A 21,562-nucleotide genomic window follows, 5' to 3' on the forward strand; every position below is an offset into this window, starting at 1 on the left:
CATCCTGTCCTCTGCATGGATATGGCCACCCAGCTGCTCCATCCATCCCATCCGCACACCACCACGTGACCCACATCTCCCGTGTCCTTCACTAGTTCACTCAGCATGATGATGGCTGCGGATGCTGCGGATGCTCTCTGCTGCAGCATCCTGCATCATCCGCGTCGCCTCTTCCTCCTCTTCCTCACCGTCACCCTCTCCTCTCTGCCGGCTCCGACCGCTGCGCTGCTCGGCGTCCGGCCGGAGGACACCCAGAGCGGAGAGCTGTCCGTGCAAGGCGGGATGCTGAGGGCGATTGAAGGGACCCGCTTCCTACTGAGGGTTTACTACACCACCGCATCCCCTCCAGCTGCTGCGGAGCATCATCCCGACAACTTGAACGTCAGCGGCAGACCTCCTGACGCAGCTCCGTGGATCGCCTTCATAGAGGAACCAGATGAGGACAGCGGGGACACGGAGAGGATGCTTCGGTCCAACCCGTGCGAAGAGGAGGACTCCCGGAGCTCAGACATCGAGCTGCTGGGCTCCTTCAGATCCACATCAAGCCACAACTCCGTGTTGGTGGAGCTGCTCGCCAAAGACCTGCGCAGAGGCGAGTTGATCAAGTACTACTCCATGTGCGCCTTCGACGGAGTGAAATGGGAGCACTTCAGCACCAGGGACTTCTGGCTGGCGGTGGTGGAGAGACCTCCAGAGGCGGATGTGTGGCTCCAGACCGGTGTCTCGGTGCTGCTGCTGGCTCTGTCCGCCCTCTGTAGTGGTCTGAACATCAGCATGCTGGCTCTGGACCCGGTGGAGCTGCGGGTCCTGCAGAACAGCGGCACAGAGAAGGAGCAGAAATACGCACGGAACATCGAGTCGGTGCGTAAACATGGCAACTACATCCTCTGCACGGTGGTGCTAGGCAACGTGCTCACTAACACGTGCTTCGTGGTGTGGATGTGCCAGATTCTAGGGATGACTGCTCTCTCCACTGCATCATGCACTTTAGGGATCTTCTTCATTGGGGAGATTTTACCTCACTCCGTTGCGTCCAGGCACAGCCTCGCCATCGCATCCAAGACCCTCTGCGCCACCCGCCTGCTCATGCTGCTGTTCTTCCCCATCGCATACCCGGTCTCCAAGATCCTGGACCTCCTGCTGCACCAGGAGATCAGCAGCTTCTACACCAGGGAGAAGCTGGTGGCCATGCTGCGCGTCACGGATCCCTACCACGACCTGGTGAAAGAGGAGCTCAACATCATCCAGGGAGCCCTGGAGCTGCGGACCAAGACCGTGGAGGACGTGCTGACCCCCTTGTCCGACTGCTACATGTTGACCTCGGACGCCACGCTGGACTTCTGCACCATGTCGGACGTGATGCAGAGCGGTTTCACCCGGATCCCGGTCTACGAGAACGAGCGGTCCAACATCGTGGACATCCTGTTGGTCAAAGACTTGGCCTTCGTAGATCCAGACGACTGCACGCCCTTAAAGACAATCACTCAGTTTTACAAGCATCCCATGCACTGCGTGTTCAGTGACACCAAGCTGGATGTGATGCTGGAGGAATTTAAGAGAGGTAAACTCCACTTTAAAGGTCCCATATTGTGCTCATTTTCAGGTTCATACTTGTATTTTGTGTTTCTACTAGAACATGTTTACATGCTTTAATGTTAAAAAAAAACTTTATATTCCTCATACTGTCTGTCTGAATATACCTGTATTCACCCTCTGTTTGAAACGCTTCGTTTTAGCTCATTTCAACTAACGGAATTGCGTTGCTATAGGCAACAGTTTGGGTCCATGTTTACTTCCTGTCAGCTGATGTCATTCACATACACTGCAACAGGAAATAAACTGGGACACATTTAGAATGTTTACGTTTAAAACCGTGTAATGGTCTAAATATTGTATATTTGTGACATCACAAATGGACAGAAATCCTAACGGCTTGTTTCAAACGCACAGTTTCTGAATACGGGCTGTGTGTATTTCTCCGTATATGGAGCGTTTTGATAGTTTAACAGTATTTATATAGCACTTAAACCTGCTTTATAATATAAAAGACATGAAAATCTCACATTTTACAATATGGGACCTTTAAAACACATGAGAGGTCAGGTCTCTGCAGGAGAGATGTGTGTCCTTTATGTTTTGACATGTCTGGAACTTATGAGTATGAGAAGTCAGTGTTGAGTGTGAGGCGCCATATGTACTGTTTTCGAACAGTGTGAGGCTATACCTCCTGCCATCTAGGAGTTAAAATATCTTTTGAAGTGACTGTGCACTTAAAAAGTTTTGAGTGCATAAGTCAATGTATGGCTGCATCAGTCCATTGGCTCACAGTGGGCCTGCCAGTAAAGCCCTTTGATCCCCAGAGCAGTGGGAGCCACATGTGAAATGTGATACAGTGTCACACAGTGAGTCAAGTTCTGCCAGAAGTCAGAGACTACCAGGGACCAGGATGGGGTTATCTTAAGAATTTATGTAGTAAAAGTCATTTTCCCATGACAACAACACTGTGAACTTCACATGCCCCCACCACCCTGCTTGTTTCCCCCTTTTTATATTATGCCATGTGTATCTGTTATCGGATCTGCACTTTAAATCTTCAGTAGGCAGAAAGTTTTTGGCATCATTGGGCAAAAAATCCATGATAACCTTTCAGCATATTGTAAAAGTGTTCTGAGAGACAGCTAGACTTCTGCACCTCTTCATGGCTCTGTTTTTAGGCTTTAGAAAAATTGAGCCGATGATGGGAGACTTTGGCCAATCACAGGTCATTTCACTGAGAGAGCGTTCCTATTGGCTGTGCGCCTGCTGGTGGGCGGTGCTTGGTACACTACAAGATGTTTCTGAAAACATTTTATGCAAGAAATAGGCATTAAAGTAACAGATTATTGATTCATATTTGATCAGCGCTGCCTAGTTTGACCGTTTGATCGGAGTTCGTGAGTGATTGACAGCTGCTCAGAGACAGCAAGGCTCCAGCTCGGCTCTGATTGGTTTTTGTCGTCCTCCGGTCTGTGAAATCTTGCAGATACCATTAGAAGAACCAGAGGACACAGAGGCACAAGATTTTTTCCAGATTACTTGTCTCATGCACTACTGTCAGGATACAGTTACCGTTATATAAAAAAAACGTTTTTCAATCATATTTTCTCCATTTCTACCCACTGCAGTTTTAATTTAAAGGTCTTATTGATAACATGTAGAAAAGTATTTTCTAAAAAAGAATAATACATCTACAGAGCCTTGAGAAATTAAAGTATGGCTTTTCCTGAGAAAAATTATTATGATTGTGAATTAATCATTTAAAAAATATTGGCAGGTCCAAAATGAATGTTTTCTTTATCTCTGTGGAAGATCTCACACGTTTGGTTCCCACTTCTAACAAGGCTTGTGAGCCAATAGTATAATGACGTCGTTATCACGTGGTATCTCGTTAGTGTGGAAAAAAACAGATAAATGGCTGAGAATGACAATAAGTGCCTGGCAACGACTTGTTATAGAGTAAAAGCAATGAAGCAGGGGACGGAGAATGCCACATCTAGTGGCTGAATGTTATCAGTGTTATCAATAGCACCTTTAATGTCAAAAAGGCTTTTAATTTAGCAGCCGTTTGACCTCACTGGAATGGCAGTAGAGGCATGAATATCATCTCTATCTCTCTCTGACTCTTTTGTCTGATAAGCATCTTTAAGAGCATTCACAGTATTATACAGCACTCCGTCCCTCACACACTTGCAGTGATAGCATCCGAGCAAAAGTGTGTCGACTCCCCTCGGGGACCCCCGTTCAGTCTCGATGATGATAACATTGAATGTGATTCTGAATCGATGCCCTGCAGTCACCGGCTCAAACTGCTCCCCCGACGGCGTCACAAGGTAAAATGGAGACATATGAGAGGCTACTGGAGCGGCTGTTATGTAAGGATTTCACTGACATTGGCTTATGTTGGGGGGGGGGATTAAGATGTAAATCTGTTTCATTGACAAAGGGAGCTCAATAGATGTCAGTCAGAGGCAGCAGTTGTCCAATCAGAATGTGAAAGGGGACACTGTGGGGACTTTGGCAGGGTCATAAATTAGATCTGCCACTTACAGATCAGGAGATCTACAGCTTAATTTTGTTCGGGATTATGAAGGATAGCTTTGGTCGGACACAAGTGATCCATGGGTCCCTGGGTGTTTCCATATTGTGTGTTATTTATAGATAAGGTTAAGGTCAAAAGGTGAAATCAAGCTTCTCCTTTAGATTGTTAATTGTCAGCCCGCGGTGACTTTGAAGCTCCTTTCACTCTGCAGGTCGTCGCCATCCAAACCTGCAGAGCAACCATGAAAAATTCAGCTCCAACCTTTCCGTTTCCCCTCTCACCTCCTTCCTACTCTGCTCTCACGGATTAAAGTCTCCTGCTGCTCAGGAAGCCTGACTGGGAGCTGTGGAGATGTCTCACTGAGAAGGGTGATGGGGTCTGCATTAGAGGAAAGGATGGAAATGTCACCAGTAATGAAAAAAAATGTAAGGGAGGACTGCAAATGTACTGTACAGTGGAAAAAACATTCTTAAAAAAATCAGGATTTTTACCTTTCATACAGCAAGTGATGCTCTTTACTTCATGCATTTATGCTTTCATGGCAGGAAAGTTTAATGAGCAACACAAAATCTGATGTAAATTCAGGTCATTTTCTTAATTCAAGGTAGGAACACAACGCTATAAAAACACTCCATTACAAGTTAAAGTACTGCATTCTAAATGTTACTAGTTTTATCAACAAAATGTACTTGAAATATCAAAATTATGCAGAATGGTCCCTGTCGGTGTTATATTATTATGGTATTCAATCATAATTATTAATGCATTAACATATACTGTAAGTGGTAGGGCTGTGTATTGTCAAGATTCTGGCGATACGATACATATCACGATACAGAGGTAACAATTCAATATATTGCGATACTCTATGCAAGGCGATACATTGCGATTTTTTTCAAATCTAATTTTAGGAAAACTGTCATAGTACAAAGACACACCACCATACTGTATGTATACAATCTAAGTAAAAAAGTCACTACAATGAAATGGTTACTATGGGGACTAACATCATCACACATGAATACAATTGGGCTCATTGGATCCACAAGAGTCTCAGCTTTACACTGATACCCAATTTATGCAATTCCAACTGTTTAGGAACCCCAGTATGCAGAAATATTCAAATACACCATTTTACAATAGACAGAAATAACACTTTTATACTGCATGTAAACAACTGCATGTTTTTTGCCCAAAACTGCATGTGATTATCATAAAGTGGGCATGTCTGTAAAGGGGAGACTCGTGGGTACCCATAGAACCCATTTACATTCACATATCTTGAGGTCAGAGGTCAAGGGACCCCTCTGAAAATGGCCATGCCAGATTTTCCTCGCCAAAATTTTGCGTTATTTAAACCCCTTCGCGACATGAAAGTATGACATGGTTGATACCAATGGATTCCTTAGTTTTTTTTAGAGGTTAGTTAAAAATCGATCCAGCATTTTGGAGAATCGACACAGTATCGCAAAACATAATACCGCGATACTCATGTGTATTGATATTTTCCCACACCCCTAATAAGTGGCACGTTAATTTTGGGAGTTGGAGCTAATTTTAACTGCTTCATACACTGTTGGATAGCTTAATCAATAACAATACGCTTCATATTTTATAAGCTGATCATGCGTTTTGTATGTAAAATCTTAATCTGAACAGTAACTATGGGAGTTAAACACATGTATTGGAGTAAAAACTGCAATATTTCTCCCTGAAATGTAGCGGAATAGACGTATAAATTAGTACAAGTAACTAAAAATTTGACTTAAGTGCAGTCTTTGAGAAAATGTATTTAGTTTTTTTTCCACCACTCTACAAATCTGCTAAAGAAACCATTTAATACACTAAACAAAACACAAAATAATGCAAACTTTTAGTGAACACACAACAAATCATAGAAGGCAGCCATTATGGTTTTTATAAGCTAAATGTGTGCATAAGTTGTTGTGCGTGCATGTGTGTAAAGCTGCAGAAATATAAACAATGCATAATTTCCTTATATGGCATTGTAAGGCTGTAATGTTTGCAGAAAAGACAGACAGCAAATACACACAAAATGCACAATCAGAATGCAAACATATTATGCATTATGATCTGAAACAACCCGTAGACTGGAGGAGCCTGGGAAACTAGCGGAGCAGAAACATTTGCAAAAGGGGACATCCGTGGTAGACCCAGTTTCGCCCCGGGCATGTTTGTCTGGTGAGTGTGTTTGTGTGTGTGTGTGTGTCGTTGTGCAAGGGTATTATGTAACATATGAATGATGTAATGCGGTGCCCGGGCACATCAGCAGCTGATGGCAAATCCACCTCTCTGACTCACCTGAGCTCTTCAGACAAGCTGACCTGAGCGCAGAGTGCGACCACGTTATCTCGGCTGATCTCAGTTTGAGTTTCATGTTTAGAGACGGCTGCCCGTCAGTCAGTCAATCAGGATTTTTTTTGTTTGTCTTGTCGCCGTGGATTAAAGCATTTGATCCATTTTATCCCCTGGCAGTGATCCCCTAAATCGGCCCATCTCATATGAGCCACTGATTTTGTTCGAAGTAAGGTCGGAGACGGTTGAAATCTGTGTGCTAGTGACGTCGTAAATGTGGTTAGGTAACCTCTTTGACGTCAGAAGAGCCATGACAGTGACGTACAGTGTATTAAATACATCTGTGTTTTTGGTGAGTTGAAAATGAGAAAAATCTATATGCAACAACTCAAAGTGTGTTTGTTAACGTGTTCATGGTGGTTTGTTCTCCTCTCCTGGTGATGTTCGACCGTGGTTTAACTTCTTGTCACATTTGCTTTATCGACTCGCTCCGGAGATGCTGCTGGCGAGCTGCGTCATAGTATCTGCCAGGCTTGTCATGTTCAGCCTAACTCTTACTGAGAGGGAGTGCTGGGTCTGCTCATGGATGTGTAAAGTGTGTACGTGTGTGTACACAGAGGTGGCAGCAGCATGGGCAGTTTGGTCAGCAGATACAGGCATCCCCCAGACTGATTGTGCAATCTCAGTGTTTACGTAAGAATCCCAAGTCTTCCAAACTGTCAAAGTGTCTCCAGACTAATCCCCCAGTGTCCACTTGCTTCTCGTCTGAGTCACACACACACACACACACACACACACACACACACACACACACACAGGAGGGCAGTCCTGACATTGGCATAATTTCACATTCAAGCTCTAAGACAGATCTCTCCTGTGTTTACGGCCTCTCGGCTCAAGTTGGTGCATTAATGCTGATTTTCATCTCGGCTGCACAGATCCAGTTGGAGGCTGTTGACTCGTGTTATTTTTATCCAGTGACGTTGCCTCTCAACCCCACCGCATGGGCAGTTTTTAGCATATGAACTCACATGGTGAAAACATTTGAACTCACCCTTTTCTTTCTCTCCTGATGATTGCAGGTAAGTCCCACCTGGCCGTGGTGCAGAGGGTGAACAGCGAAGGCGAGGGAGACCCCTTCTACGAAGTGATGGGCATCGTCACCCTGGAGGACGTCATAGAGGAGATCATCCATTCTGAGATTGTGGATGAGACAGACCTGTATAGTACGTACAGTATGATGATACATAAACACACTGATTATGAAACTTTTCAAAGTCACTGTTGCATTAGCTGTGAATCAATTTTATTATATTTCCAGCTCCACACTCTGAATAGATTTTCTCACAGCAGCTGACAGAGTTTGTTCAGCTCTGTGGTCCACAACGTTGCAGGAAAATGCTCAACTCAACAACAAACGCAGTCATTTTAGGGCGTTACAAGTACAGTCGCATTTTAGCATTGATAATAGGGCTGTCAATCAATTAAAATACTTAATCTCGATTAATCACGATTGTCCATAGTTAATCGCACATTTTTTATCTCTTCAAAATGTACCTTAAAGGGAGATTTGTCAAGTATTTAATACTCTTATCAACATGGGAGTGGATAAATATGCTTTCTTTATGCAAATGTATGTATATATTTATTATTGGAAATCAATTACCAACACAAAACAATGACAAATATTGTTCAGAAACCCTCACAGGTACTGCATTTAGCATAACAAATATGCTCAAATCATAACATGGCAAACTCAAGGCAACAATAGCTGTCAGTGTGTCAGTGTGCTGACTGGACTATGACTTGCCCCTAACTGCATGTGATTATCATAAAGTGGGCATATCTGTAAAGGGGAGACTCGTGGGTACCCATAGAACCCATTTTCATTCACATATCTTGAGGTCAGAGGTCAAGGGACCCCTTTGAAATTGGCCATAACAGTTTTTCCTCACCAAAGTTTAGTATAACTTTGAAGCGTTATTTAGCATCCTTTGCGACAAGCTAGTATGACATGGTGGATTCCTTAGGTTTTTCTAGTTTGATTTGATGCCAGTACCTTCACTCTAGCTTTAAAACTGAGCCTGTAAATACATTCCATACTACAACCTAAAAATCGCAAGTTGCGTTAATGCATGAAAAAAAATTGGTGGCGTTAAAACGATGCGTTAACGTGTTATTATCGCGTTAACTTTGACAGCCCTAATTAATAGTATTTCTTTTCCACCATTTCCTCTCCTGCTTTCTCATTAAACTATTGATCCCACGCTCTCTCCCCTGTTGCTCCTGGCTGATGCATAATTAAATAATGAGAATAAATGGCCCAGTCTCACAGATAATCACCATAATCCGCTCATCTTTAATTGGCTGGAAAGGCTCTCCACAGAAAGGAAGTCAAATGCCAAACTCCCTTCATTTCATATCTAATCTGCTTTCATTTCACTCACTGAATTTTTACCATTTGCAAATTGGGAAAACAACTTCCACAAAAAACTCACATAAGCCATGAACATTAAATTTTGACGTCTGCTACAATTTTAATTACATGCGGAGTGTGTGAGGCAGTCGTTGGTGCACTTGCGTGGGTGTTCATAAACTCTGTGTTTTTTGTGTGTGTCTGTATGTGCATAATTATGTGAGTGTGTGTGTGTGTGTGTGTGTATATAGCACAGGGGAGCTAATCTCTCCAGACTTTGCACTTCAGGCATTTTATAGCACCAGCTGTTCCTGCTGCGGCTCCGATGTATTTAATGGGATGTAATGCATTTAATGCTCCTCGCATCTGCAGAGGATAAGTCCATTTATCAATCAGAGGTGGATAATCTCAATTTATCGGCAGCTGTAGATAAACTTACTAATTAATAGACATCTGTAGTGTTTGTTATCATGCAGCAAATAAAGCTGCATCAACTAATGAGGTCAGTTGTACCTAAAAGTAACTTCTAATTCCTTGTAGTGCCAACAAGAACACTGTACTTATGTGGTGTATCTGGTAGAGCTTAATTAATCGATTCATCTTTTAGCTGTCAACTATTAAATTAATCTCCAACTATTTTAAAAATCAATTAATCGGTTTGAGTAATTTTTTAAGAAAAAAAACAAACAAAATTCTCTGATTGATTTACTCCTCTATGACAGTAAACTGAATGATGTTTGAGTGGTGGACAAAACAAGACATTTGAGGACGTCATCTTGGGATGTGGGAAACATTGATCGACATTTTAAACCATCTTTTATAGACCAAACAACTAATCGATTAATCAAGAAATTAATCGACAGATTAATCGACAATGAAAATAAGCGTTAGTTGCAGCCCAAGTATCTAGCAACACAAACTTACTCAGTGAAAGAGTAACACCTTTCCCACCCTCTGCTATCATCAGAGCATATATAAAATGTGAAGTCTTTATATGATTTGCAATCTGTGTGTATTCACAGCTGATAATCGGAACAAAAGGCGAGTGTCCAACCACGAGAGGAAACAGCAGGATTTCTCCATCTTCAAACTGGCAGAGAATGAGCTGAAGGTGAAGATCTCGCCTCAGCTGCTGCTCGCAACACACCGCTTCTTGGCAACAGGTAGCATTGCGTGTGTGCATGTACTGTATGTGTGGGTGCACACAGTGGATTGTAAGGGTGTAACGATACATCAATCTGGATCGATATATTGATTCAATGATCAACGATCCAATATATCAAAGCAAAGTGTAAATATCGATACATATCATCATTGCATGAGACATGAGACAGGTAATCTAAAAAAAATCATATGCCTCTGTGTCCTCCGGTGCTCCTAATGGCATCTGCAAGATTTCACAGATCGGAGGAAAACAACCAATCAGAGCCGAGCTGGAGCCTTGCCGTCTCTGAGCAGCTGTCAATCACTCGCAAACTCCGATCAAACGATCAAACTAGGCAGCGCTGATCAAATATGAATCAATATTCTGTTACTGTAATGACTATTTCTCTCCTCAAATGTTTTCAGAAACATCTTGTAGTGTACTGTTTAGCTGAAAAATTTGAAAGTTTGTGATCCGGAAGCCATGTTGAGATCAGTTGAGGAAATACCAAGCACCGCCCACCAGCCAGAGCAAACTTTCTCATTTTACATCTAAACAGTACACTACAAGATGTTTCTGAAAACATTTGAGCTTAGAAATAGGCATTACAGTAACAGAATATTAATTCATATTTGATCAGTACTGCCTAGTTTGACCGTTTGATCTGAGTTTGCGAGTGATTGACAGCTGCCTCCGCTGAATGAACAGCCAATAGGAACGCTCTCTCTCTCTGAAATGACCTGTGATTGGTCAAAGTCTCCCTTCACGGCTAGATTTTCTAAAGCCTGAAAACAGAGCCATGAGGAGGTGCAGAAGTCTATTATTGTGGAATGTTTGCCCAATGATGCCAAAAACATTCTGCCTACCCTCGCTTTAATTTTTTTTTTTATTAAAAAGAATATATTGTTTTTCATTTAAAAGTCTGTAGGTGCTCAGTAATAAAATTGTTAAATCATATTTTAGTTGCTTTTTGTGAGTTAATACAAATGTAACTGATTGTGTTAAATAGACATATGTCTCATATCAATCGCAGGCACCTGAATCGAATCAAATCGAAATCATATCGTGGAAGACTTTGCGATATCAGCAAATATCGTATCATTGTCCAAAGAATCAATATAATAAGTATCGTATCGTGATGAAACTCGTGATTTAAACCCCTGGTGGATTGCAGGATAAAACTAGGACAAGGACGTGGGGCAGAGAACATGGTGTTCTTTCTTTGACTTTTGTTTTGGTGTGCTCGTGTGTGTGTCTTTATGCATCTATCTCGTAGAGGTGGAGCCTTTTAGGCCGTGTCACCTGTCGGAGAAGATCCTGCTGCGTCTCATCAAACATCCCAGCATTGTGCAGGATCTCAAGTTCGACCCCAAGAACAAACACGCTCCTCAACACTACCTCTTCCAGAGAAACAAACCAGTGGACTACTTTGTCCTCGTTCTGCAGGTAAATCACAAACTAAACTACTAATGACACAAGTTTCAGATGAACATTATGAAGCAAAAATCACTCCTGTGCTTGCAGTTGTTATAATTACAGTGTTTTGCTGCATATCTCCTGTGTGGGAGGCTCCATTAGATGAGTAATCAATGCAGTGTGAATGTCGCACCGTGAGCACGGAGCTAATGCATGTAAATGGCTGTGGTGACGTTGCAGGGACGGGTGGAGGTGGAGATAGGAAAGGAGGCTCTTCGCTTTGAAAATGGAGCGTTTTCCTATTATGGCATGCCAGCGCTCATCACGCCCCTGCCTATTGGTAAGTAAGTGCACACATGAAGCAATGTAGATCAATATCACAATGAGGGTGATGGTGATGATGGACAGTTCAGCAATAATAATCATGAAATCAATGCAGTGCCGGCGGTGACAGATGTGTTTTTTTGCGGTCTAAATCCCACCCAACGTCTGTATAGCGTCAGCCTGCAGAGCAGCAGCAGCCGTGGGAAGTAAGTAATTAAAAGAAGTGATTTCAGAGAATTTCCCAGTGGAAGGACATGACCTGCACAGGATTATATGAAATCCAGCTAAGACTGCAGAGCAAGCAGAAAGCTGGTCTCTCACTCTGTCTCTCTCTCTCTCTCTCTCTCTCTCTCTCTGTTTCTTGTGGTGGTTGTTTGCACATTTTGCATGTGTGATGTTCAGGGTGAGCTTAAAGCAATTTGGAAGACCCCATTCAATATTTGAAAATCCCTTCTTAGGACATTACAGAATCCAGCGTTTTCTCTTAAGCAGCTGCAGAAGTATCACATCCCCAAAGAGCTCTTTTTTTAACTTGCTCTCTGTCTGAGTCATTGCTCTCCAACAGCATTTCTTACCGCTCAGCTGGGCAGTGCTCAACTCAAAACCATGCAGAATATAGGTAAATGCAAACACGCACACAAAGTACTCTATGTCTAACACCCAGTGTTGGGAGTACTGAATTCCATGTAATTAAACGAGTAGTTTAACTGTATTTTACAGTAGCTTGCTGGTAGGTCTACTACAGTCATATTTGTATAGTGATTCATGTAGTTAAATTACTTTTTTGCCATTTGTTGTGTAGTTAACTAGTGAAGCTAACAACAATTTTGGGCCATAAAAGGAAAGGATTAATGTTTTTTTTATTTTTTTTATTTTACCATTGTTTCTCTACTGTAATTGAACCCCTTTGACCAGCCCGGCCTCCTTTTTCTTTCAGTGCATTCGCCTAGGTCTGTCCCAAATACCATTTTTTGGGCTTCGAAGCTTTGGTGAGAAATATTCAAAGGTATTCGAAGCTTCGCGGCTCAGCAGGCTGACATGTCCTTCTGTCTGTCTGTCTGTCTCCATATCCCCCGTTTCAGTACCTGGGTCTGCGCCGCTGCCGCACTACTGCACACACACGCACCTCTACGCACAACAAACAGTGATATCCGTCTGAGAATAACTAATAATAATTAATGTTGAATATGAATAAATAATAATGTTGTGGGATTATTCCTTATTTAATGGGCTATTTGGGGATTTATACATTATTATTACATAGTTAACTACTAAAAACTAAAAACTAAGCATTCGAATAATGATTTGGAGGTCGACTACCATGACAACGGTGGAAGCTGTTAGCTTCGAAGCATTTGGGTCAGCCCTACATTTGTCAGATAGCCACCACACACTTGACCTTTCACCTTTGTGTAGTGCCTGCATGTATAAAAGGGCAAGCGTTGCTCAGTGCTCACACAGCAACAGCATCTTCATCTTCAGCATGTTGAAGACTTTTAGTTGTTAAGATTAAGACTAAAAAGGTGCAAATTCAATATTTCTTTAGAAGGGTATTTTATTTTTGGGTTTATTTATGACCAGTGAACGAGTGGGTACTGTTGGAAATAAACTCTATTGAGTGGCATTTTTAGCTGGCATGTGACTTTTTTTGTATTATATTTTCTTATAATTTCGTATCACATGGACATGAACATTGTCAATTTTCTATTTTCTTTTTTACAAAGTAGTTTGTAAACAACTTTTTCTAAGCAGTTTTAGTTTACCAAACTCGATTTCTCCCCAGGGCAGCTTTGCTGGTTCAACTTCTTCCAGTGTGAAGTAATTGGTAGCTTGTAAAGTTATGCTTTCAAAGCAGCTTCCCCAACACTAACACCATCAATCATCTTTTAAAAGTATGTGCATAGGAGAGCCACCAAAATATCCCCTACTCTTTAATAGATTTAATTAAAATAAGTAAAACATGAACACATCTCTAAAAGTATGGCACCATACAGAATATATAATATAAGAATATATTTCCCAGGGATAGTTTACTGTGTAAGGTGTGGGTCTGTCAAGGAACTGTATGACTTTCTTTCCAAAATAAAAGGGGCAAGTAGTGTCGACTTCAGCTGCCTAGGGTGACTAGTAGTAGTGGTGGCTGACACTGTATAAACTATGTAACAACACATTTATCAGTGGTTTTAACAGTTTTGGAAACATGTTCATGCTCCTGCTCATTTTCTAAATAAAAAATACTTTCTGATTCTGAGAACACACACACAGTAAAGTCTACAGTTACAATTCAAGTCTGTCAAAAATAATGAAGCATGATACACAAGAGAAGTGTTGTGAGACTCAGAAATACAATAAGACTCTTTTCATTGATTACAAAGAGAGCGCTGCAGTGTCTGTAACTATTAGGGCTGCAGGATTTTCAAAAAATATCTAATTGCAATTATTTTGACTGATATTGCGATTTGCGATATGATTTGCGATATTCGAGGGAATGATCATTTTTACATCATTATTCTTATTTTCATTGAAAAATACATTAAAATGATTATGATGTGATTTTTGTGGGGATCTGTACCAAACAAAGTCTTAAGTTTTCTTAAGTCTGTAGAATATGATGTGTAGTCCAGGACATCTCTGTAGCTCCACAATATTTAATTTAAAATGGTATTGTGACACACATTTCACGATTTCTTCCTCATCCTGCGATTTGAAAATTGCAGTAGGCCATTTCGATAACATTTCGATTCATTGTGCAGCCTTAGTACTGTAGTCAAAGTCCATAGTCCAAGTACAAATGAATTGGCATTAGTGCACACGTGTGCTAAACATAAAAACTGCAAAAATATCAGTATTTTGATCGTTTTGGGCGCGTTAACTCTTTTCGTACTATCTGACTGGTTTTTGACCCAATAGCGATGATATACGTATGCACAACTAAAAGTATGTTTTCCTCTTCCTGTTCTGTTCAGGTCCGAGGTATAGTTCCCGGGGCAGCGGTCTGAACCAATCAGATTCCTTACTGAGTGGAGGCAGCGTGGGTCAGCTCACTACAGGAGGAGGGGTCTACTTACCAGACTACTCGGTCCGTCAGCTCACAGACCTGCAGATCATCAAGGTTACTGACATGAACGCCTGCACAGACACAACGCAGAAACGCATGAAATTATTATTATAAAATCAGTTTAATTTATCATTTCCTGCACATTAGAGCACAAGCCAGCAACTGCTCTTTTAAACTCCCTCCATTTAATGTTCCTGAAAATGAAAACTCTTCCTCTGCTGCAGCGTTTGCCTTTGATATGTCTTAATCCCTGATTCTGACTGAACACAGACATCCTGTCCCTCTCTCGCTCTCCCCTCCACACACACCCTCTTTCCTTTAATCACTGGCTATAATTGAGCTCCATTTCAACCATGAATATTTTAGCCTTCAATGATGGATGTGCCCTTTCGCTTCACCTCTTGTCCCAAATGCAGTCCATGTTTCCTCCTGTCCACGTGCACACATGCACACACACACAGATGTAAAACTAGCTCTCCGTGTCCCCACAGATCACCAAGAACCACTACCAGAACGCCCTGACAGCCACCAGGATGGACAGCTCCCCTCAGACACCAGACCCGGTGGATTGTGATGCTAAAGGGCGGCCAGCGGTACCAGAAACCCGCTCACACAGCATCGCCCTCCCACTCACACACACACACACTCGACTGGGGCTGGCTCGCCTTGCTCATCTCCATCCCCACGGTGGCCTTCGCAACACCTCCCAGCTCAACGAGAGGAACCGGATCGTTCGTAAGTGTGGATGCTTTGACACAATATGTTGACTGTACAAAGTGTATTGACATCACTATGGTGACTATTAAAATAAGTCAATTGTTTAAGTGAAATATATTCTTTAAGGGGAAACACTACAGGTGAATAGGGTAAAAACAAATAACCCAATACAGTAGATACCACCATGAAACTTACCCAGTTGATTACTTACATTAAGACCATTATATTTTGTATTACATGTTTTCTGAACTTTTATGTTTAAATATGCAAATGAGGCAATATCTTATTAAATAGGTGCTAATTTGCATACATTTCCAGAACAGAAATTTGAACATTTGATAAAACCAGGTTCAAAATTCTTGTTTAATTTTGTTGACATATTAGAGTCAAAGGTTTTTACAGAGGGAATTTTGGATATCCCTTTTTATCAGCATAAATCAGAAAATACTGTCAACAACTATAAAAAAAATCCATTTTCGTCATGTTTTAGGGATACAATTTTTATATAAATCAGGCCATACCCTATCCACTACAAGAAAATTTAACTAATAGATCTCACCATGAAACCAGTTGATTACTTACATTAAAGCAATTATTTTTTGTTTTCTGAAATGTTATGTTTAAATATGCAAATGAGGCATTACCTAATGCTAACTTTTGGTGAATTTGGAGAAATCTACAGACACAAATAGACAAAGTGTACTAAAATAAACACCTAAATGTGTATTATGTAGGTTTTCTTTCCAGTAGTCTGACAGAAAACATGTTATGGAAGCAAAATGGCCCAAAATCTCAAAATTGACCAGTGCATGAAAATAAATGTTTTTCCCTGTGGTGTCTCGCCTTAAACTGACTTTCTTAGTTACTGATAAAAATGGAGGTTTAATAGGTTTGACCGGTGTATATCTCTGAAGAGACACTAACTCTGAAATTATTTCCTCTGTGTTTTGAGGCCTGAATGCTGTTTCAGAGGTTGCTTGGCGCAATAATAAAATTCGGAAGGAAACATTTTCTAACATTTTGGTCAATCTAACATGAAGGTTGACACAAAATATCAGCTATCAACAGCCTCAATCCTCACATATAACCATTAGCATCAACCTTCCCATGTCCTTCAGATGTCACCGTGTGGGATGAAACCTTTTTTAGTACCTGACATCACCCTCTCCTCCTTTCCCCCGCTCACTGCCAAGATTTTACTTTAGCCTCTACGTTAAGAGCAACACACAAAAGCCCTGAAATGTAAATGATGATCTAGCTCCATGAGGCTGAATATGAATTTCATGATTCATCAGAGTAGCAAGGGCTTCTTTTGTAGAGGAAGAAAGAGGAGGTTCAAAGGATCAAACACACTGATTGGAGCGCTCTATGGGCTAAGAGCCAGTCTGACATGAGCAACACATGATTAATGGAACTATAATAATGTCCAAATAGCATGTTTAATCATTTTCTTTATATTCATAATATCAGTAACGAATGAATCCTATAAATTAAACACCCATAGTGACTCACTCACAAAACTGGTGCATCAACCAATCTGTACTGGTTTCAAGGCTTAAAGGATTTCCCACATACCATCTGTCTTACGCTGTGTGCAACACGCCACCCAGTTTGTGTTTGTTCACGTTAGTGACATTAAGGGATGGTTCTGTTGGTTGTCAATAAAAGAGTAGAATCCAGTTATAGCCTATACCTACTGCCAGGTTTTATGTTCAATCACAACACCAGTTAATCTCCTGCACTGGTTGTAGCTCATCTTTAGTTGGAATTTAAACTTCATACTTTTAACCCCTAAAAACCCCACTGACTGATGAATATAAAGTTCTCTACCTCCCTCTACAGGCAGAGCTACAAACCAGCTGCTGTCATGTAGCTATTTAAGGCTGATTGGTCTAATTCTGTCTTCACAGGCAGTAAATCTGATGGGCAGAGGAGTCCAAACGACACCGTGTTCCTCCGCATGGATGAGATTCCCTACATCCACGAGGACCGGCCGGAAATCTATGGAGAGAATGGTGAGTGAGTTTACAGAAAACAGGCTCATGAATCCTAGATTCTTGTCTCAGATAAAACTCAGTGACTTTTAGCTTGTTCCTCTGCAAACGTGCACAATGTCCACAAAGTTTCATTTTTTCCATATGTTTCATGATACTTAAATGATACATACTCAAGATACTACATTGACTGTAGAGCTGCTACGATTAGTTGATTAACCAACTATTTTGATAATCGATTAATCGTTAAAGTAACTTTCATTTAAAAAAATGGCAGAAAATGCTGTTTTCAGCCTCTCAAATATGGAGATTACCTGCTTTTCTCTGTTTTATATCATATTAAAGTGAATATGTTTTTGGTTTTGGACTGACAAAACAAGACATTTAAAGACATCACCTTGGACTTTGACAAACTGGGATGGACAATTTTTCACTATTTTCTGACATTTTACAGACCAAACGATTAATTGAGAAAATAATCGGCAGATTAATCGATAATAAGAAATAATCGTTAGTTGCAGCCCTTATTGACTGACATGGTTAAAAGAAGTTGTATAGACAATCGGTTTCAATTGCTTGTCTAAATTTCAAAATATATATTAAAAAAATTGGTGTTAAAGAAGAGTAAATGAACATGTAGGTGCTCAGTGTTTTCCTTTGAAAGGTTTCAGGCAATGCAATTAAATTACATCAAATAATTATGAAACATTTGAAAGAAGAAATAACACATTCTTCCTCACACAAAAGGGTTAGGGTCCTGTATTATTCACACCATTTCTTTTGGTTTTTCATTCCATGTCGCTCTGTGACTGTAAATTAATGTATATTTTTATTGAATGCATGATTACCTTGTGAATAGACGTAGATGTATTATGAGATGCCAACACAATATTTCAGTTACTTCATTTTTCATCTACAATGTCTCCTCCATAATGACTGTAAAAGGGGGAAAAAGGTAAACCAGTAAAATTTAGGTCACAAGAAAAGAATTATTAAACATTTGAAAGAAGAAATAACACAATCTTCCTCTTACAAATGAACAGTTAAATCCACATGTAATAAACCACACCCTGTCTCAATTCAATACACTCAAGAATTGTGCTGCTACAGCTTTACTTGTTAGTTTATGTTGGCTAATATTATAATATCATATAGACTTTAGATACATAATGCTGTGTAACGCCTGTTACTGAGTCACATTGCTGAGTTTATGACTGTTCTCTACTTTTTCTACTGTTACGCCACATTTTAGTGTCATATTTCAATGGTTTTATTACAAAAGTAGGTAAACACATCGTTCCTCATCAGAAGATATGGTTGTTGTTTCCTTCTTGTAATCCCATTCTATTCAGTTTTCCTAATAATTATCTCTTTAAAGCAACTGATTCTTTCTTGCAGGCTGTATACAGTACATATCACTGGTGTGAGGTCTGGGGGTTATTTCACTCCATCTACTCCGCCCTCTATCTCCATCTCTTAAACTTTGTCTTTCAGACGTGCCTACAGAGTCTCAGCCCTCCACCTCTCCCTTCATCAGCTCTCTGTCTCTGTCCAGCTCCGAGGAGAACATCGGGAAGAAGCTATTGCGTAAACTGAGTGAGTGAGCCATTTGTCATGAACAATGATGCAACAGCACACACCCACACAACTCTAAACACACACACACCGTCAGATGTTGCCCAAACTTTCTCTGTTAGACAAAGGAAACAGAGCAGGGTGTATCTTAGCAACAGGTGATGTGTCGTGTCCCTCGCTGCAACCTACTCCTTTTCACCAGAGCGCATTCTCCAGATGCAACTGTTGGCGCAGATATGTTATATGACTCATTTACTTTAATTTACCCGTGCTGCTTAGTGCGGCTGATGTTATTTCAGTTAAATGTGAGATAGTTTAAAAACAGTCACAGTGAAGCGAATGTACAGATGAGAAACTGATGATGCAGCTGCAGTTTAAGGCAGGTGTTTCATGACCTGAATTTCTCTTCCGTTTCTAGGTAACAAGAGGAGGAAAAAGTCTCGGGATGGAGAACAGAGTTTGGAGGAAGGTTCAGAGCAACCGCCGGTGACGAGCTAGCACAATGAGGAAGAGGGATGAATCTTCTTCCTCTTCATCACCCACTGGTTTTCCTTACTAAACAACCGCCCCCCTCATTAGACTCCCTCCATGCTCCGACACAACTCTCACAGGAGACTGAGCCATCTTGTGTGATGTAGCCACCAGTAACACTCAGGTCCCCACTGGTCCCACCTCTGCCTGACTTCACACCCTGCTGATTATAAAAGGGACAAAAAAAAAAAACTTGATTGGACAAATCTAAACAACATAGTATTGGATTTATCCAGCCTTATACACTGGACTGTGTGGAGGTTTTCATCACTCTCTTTGTAGTAAATGTAACCTTTTTATGATAGTTTTATCCATATTGTTAATCATCTCATTTAAGCCATCTGGACTCTACAAGATCTCTCAATATGGAGCCCAACAAGGTCATATCTGAGCCAGCTTTGACCTTTTACTTGATCAAACACTGAATATACAAGAGTTTTTATTATTTATTTGTTATTACAAGGCAGTTCCCACCTACTGAACATGTTGTTTTGCACAGGGAACTGTCCTAATGTTGCCATAAGGGTGACACCTACTGTACTGCCAACGGTACCAGACACACTAGCCATCGGCCGAGAAGAAAAAGCCACAAGACAAGAGCACAATTTTTACGCCAGATTATAAGAACACAATTATATAAAAAGCCATAAATTAATTCTCAGCTTTGTATACACTGACCTCTCAGCAATTTCAGAGGGGTATGCGCAATTTTGAAAAAATACCCGTGCTTGAAATAACACAATTTCTTACCTGATTTTTATACGGAAGTGTCAGAATTACCAAAAGTAATTTGAAGATAGCAATATAAGTCAATTTACATCCTGTTAATGGCTACCACACACACACACGCACACATTCAGTAAATGCATCCTTCCCACATAAATGCATGTGTCCTACATACAGTCTGTCTCCCTTCTCACCGTGTATGTAGCTGTACGGACACTATTTTAGTGTTTCTATCAGACAAACACCCTCATTTATCCACCTTTTCGCTTGTTGTGTTACCACCTCAGAAAAAAATCATTAGCGTATTGTTTGATTGCATTCAGTAGAACGCGTAGTGGCGATCAACTTTTCTATGTACAGTTCATCTCACTAAAGCTGCATACACCAATTAAAAATAAGCTAGGGGTTATGGGGTCTTTGGGTCTAGGGATCCATATGGATATTATGAGTATTCTCAAAGAAAGAGTAGTTGCTACTTGCATGTTTGTTTATGCTGCTTTTACTGTAGAATTGTCCCCTGTAGAAAGCCCTGCTTTTCCCATATGCATGCTGAAGTAAAAAGATGCATGAATAGGATGATCTGCAGTAACTTCTCCCCACAGAGGTGCAGCGTTGGACTTCATGAAGTCTCGAGCGAGTGTAGATGAACCTGAAGTTAAGGAAAGCAATAGGTGCAATAAATACTGCAGCAAGGCTGCAGTTTTTTAAATGGAAAAGGCCATATAACACTGCTTTGTCGAAGGAAAAAATGAAGCCATTGTTCTAGAAATCATCTATTACTGCAATAATGAAATAATAATTTGATCCTTCTTAATTAAAATGTGAGTGGTAGCTGCAGCTCAGGTTGCTCTGTGTTGTGAAATTTGGGCAGGTACGCTGCTCAACAGAACAGACAGGGAAAGATATGAAAGAGGAAAGCAATATGACGCACGCTGACGTCAAGCCACCACCTCCCGTCAAACACACACATACACACACACAGATGGTGTTTCGGGACACTCAGCGACATAATTCATTCTGCCTGGTAAGGCATTGGAAGTACAAAGGACACTGCGCTGCTAAGCTATTCGCATTGACCCCTCTATGTACACAGAACATCCAACAGGAAGTCTTTTGATCTGACAACTGACCGAAGAGGATTTGTGTGAATCAGAAACTCTCTCAGCTGAATGTTTAGAGAGATTTTGCAGTTGGTATATTTGTGAGCGTTTGGGATTAAAAAATGCTATGTTTCATAATGTAAAATTCAGATGATTATATAAGTTAC

At 41.0% G+C, this 21,562-nt stretch overlaps 1 protein-coding gene across 1 annotated transcript in view; it reads left to right on the plus strand.

Moving 5' to 3' along the window:
- Positions 1-20,564, plus strand: part of cnnm1 (cyclin and CBS domain divalent metal cation transport mediator 1) — a 20,643-nt gene extending 79 nt beyond the window's left edge. The window contains exons 1-10 of the mRNA XM_074645815.1: positions 1-1,561; positions 7,477-7,620; positions 9,833-9,973; positions 11,231-11,400; positions 11,611-11,710; positions 14,661-14,806; positions 15,244-15,487; positions 17,380-17,484; positions 18,958-19,059; positions 19,457-20,564. The exon at positions 1-1,561 is cut by the window's left edge and continues 79 nt beyond it. Of these exons, the coding sequence (XP_074501916.1) occupies positions 106-1,561; positions 7,477-7,620; positions 9,833-9,973; positions 11,231-11,400; positions 11,611-11,710; positions 14,661-14,806; positions 15,244-15,487; positions 17,380-17,484; positions 18,958-19,059; positions 19,457-19,536 (2,688 nt within the window). The 5' untranslated portion in view covers positions 1-105 and the 3' untranslated portion in view covers positions 19,537-20,564. The remainder of the gene's footprint in view (positions 1,562-7,476; positions 7,621-9,832; positions 9,974-11,230; positions 11,401-11,610; positions 11,711-14,660; positions 14,807-15,243; positions 15,488-17,379; positions 17,485-18,957; positions 19,060-19,456) is intronic.
- Positions 20,565-21,562: the final 998 nt, after the last annotated feature.

This window comes from Sebastes fasciatus, chromosome 9 (assembly GCF_043250625.1).
Source record: "Sebastes fasciatus isolate fSebFas1 chromosome 9, fSebFas1.pri, whole genome shotgun sequence".
Classification (NCBI taxonomy): Eukaryota; Metazoa; Chordata; class Actinopteri; order Perciformes; family Sebastidae; genus Sebastes; species Sebastes fasciatus.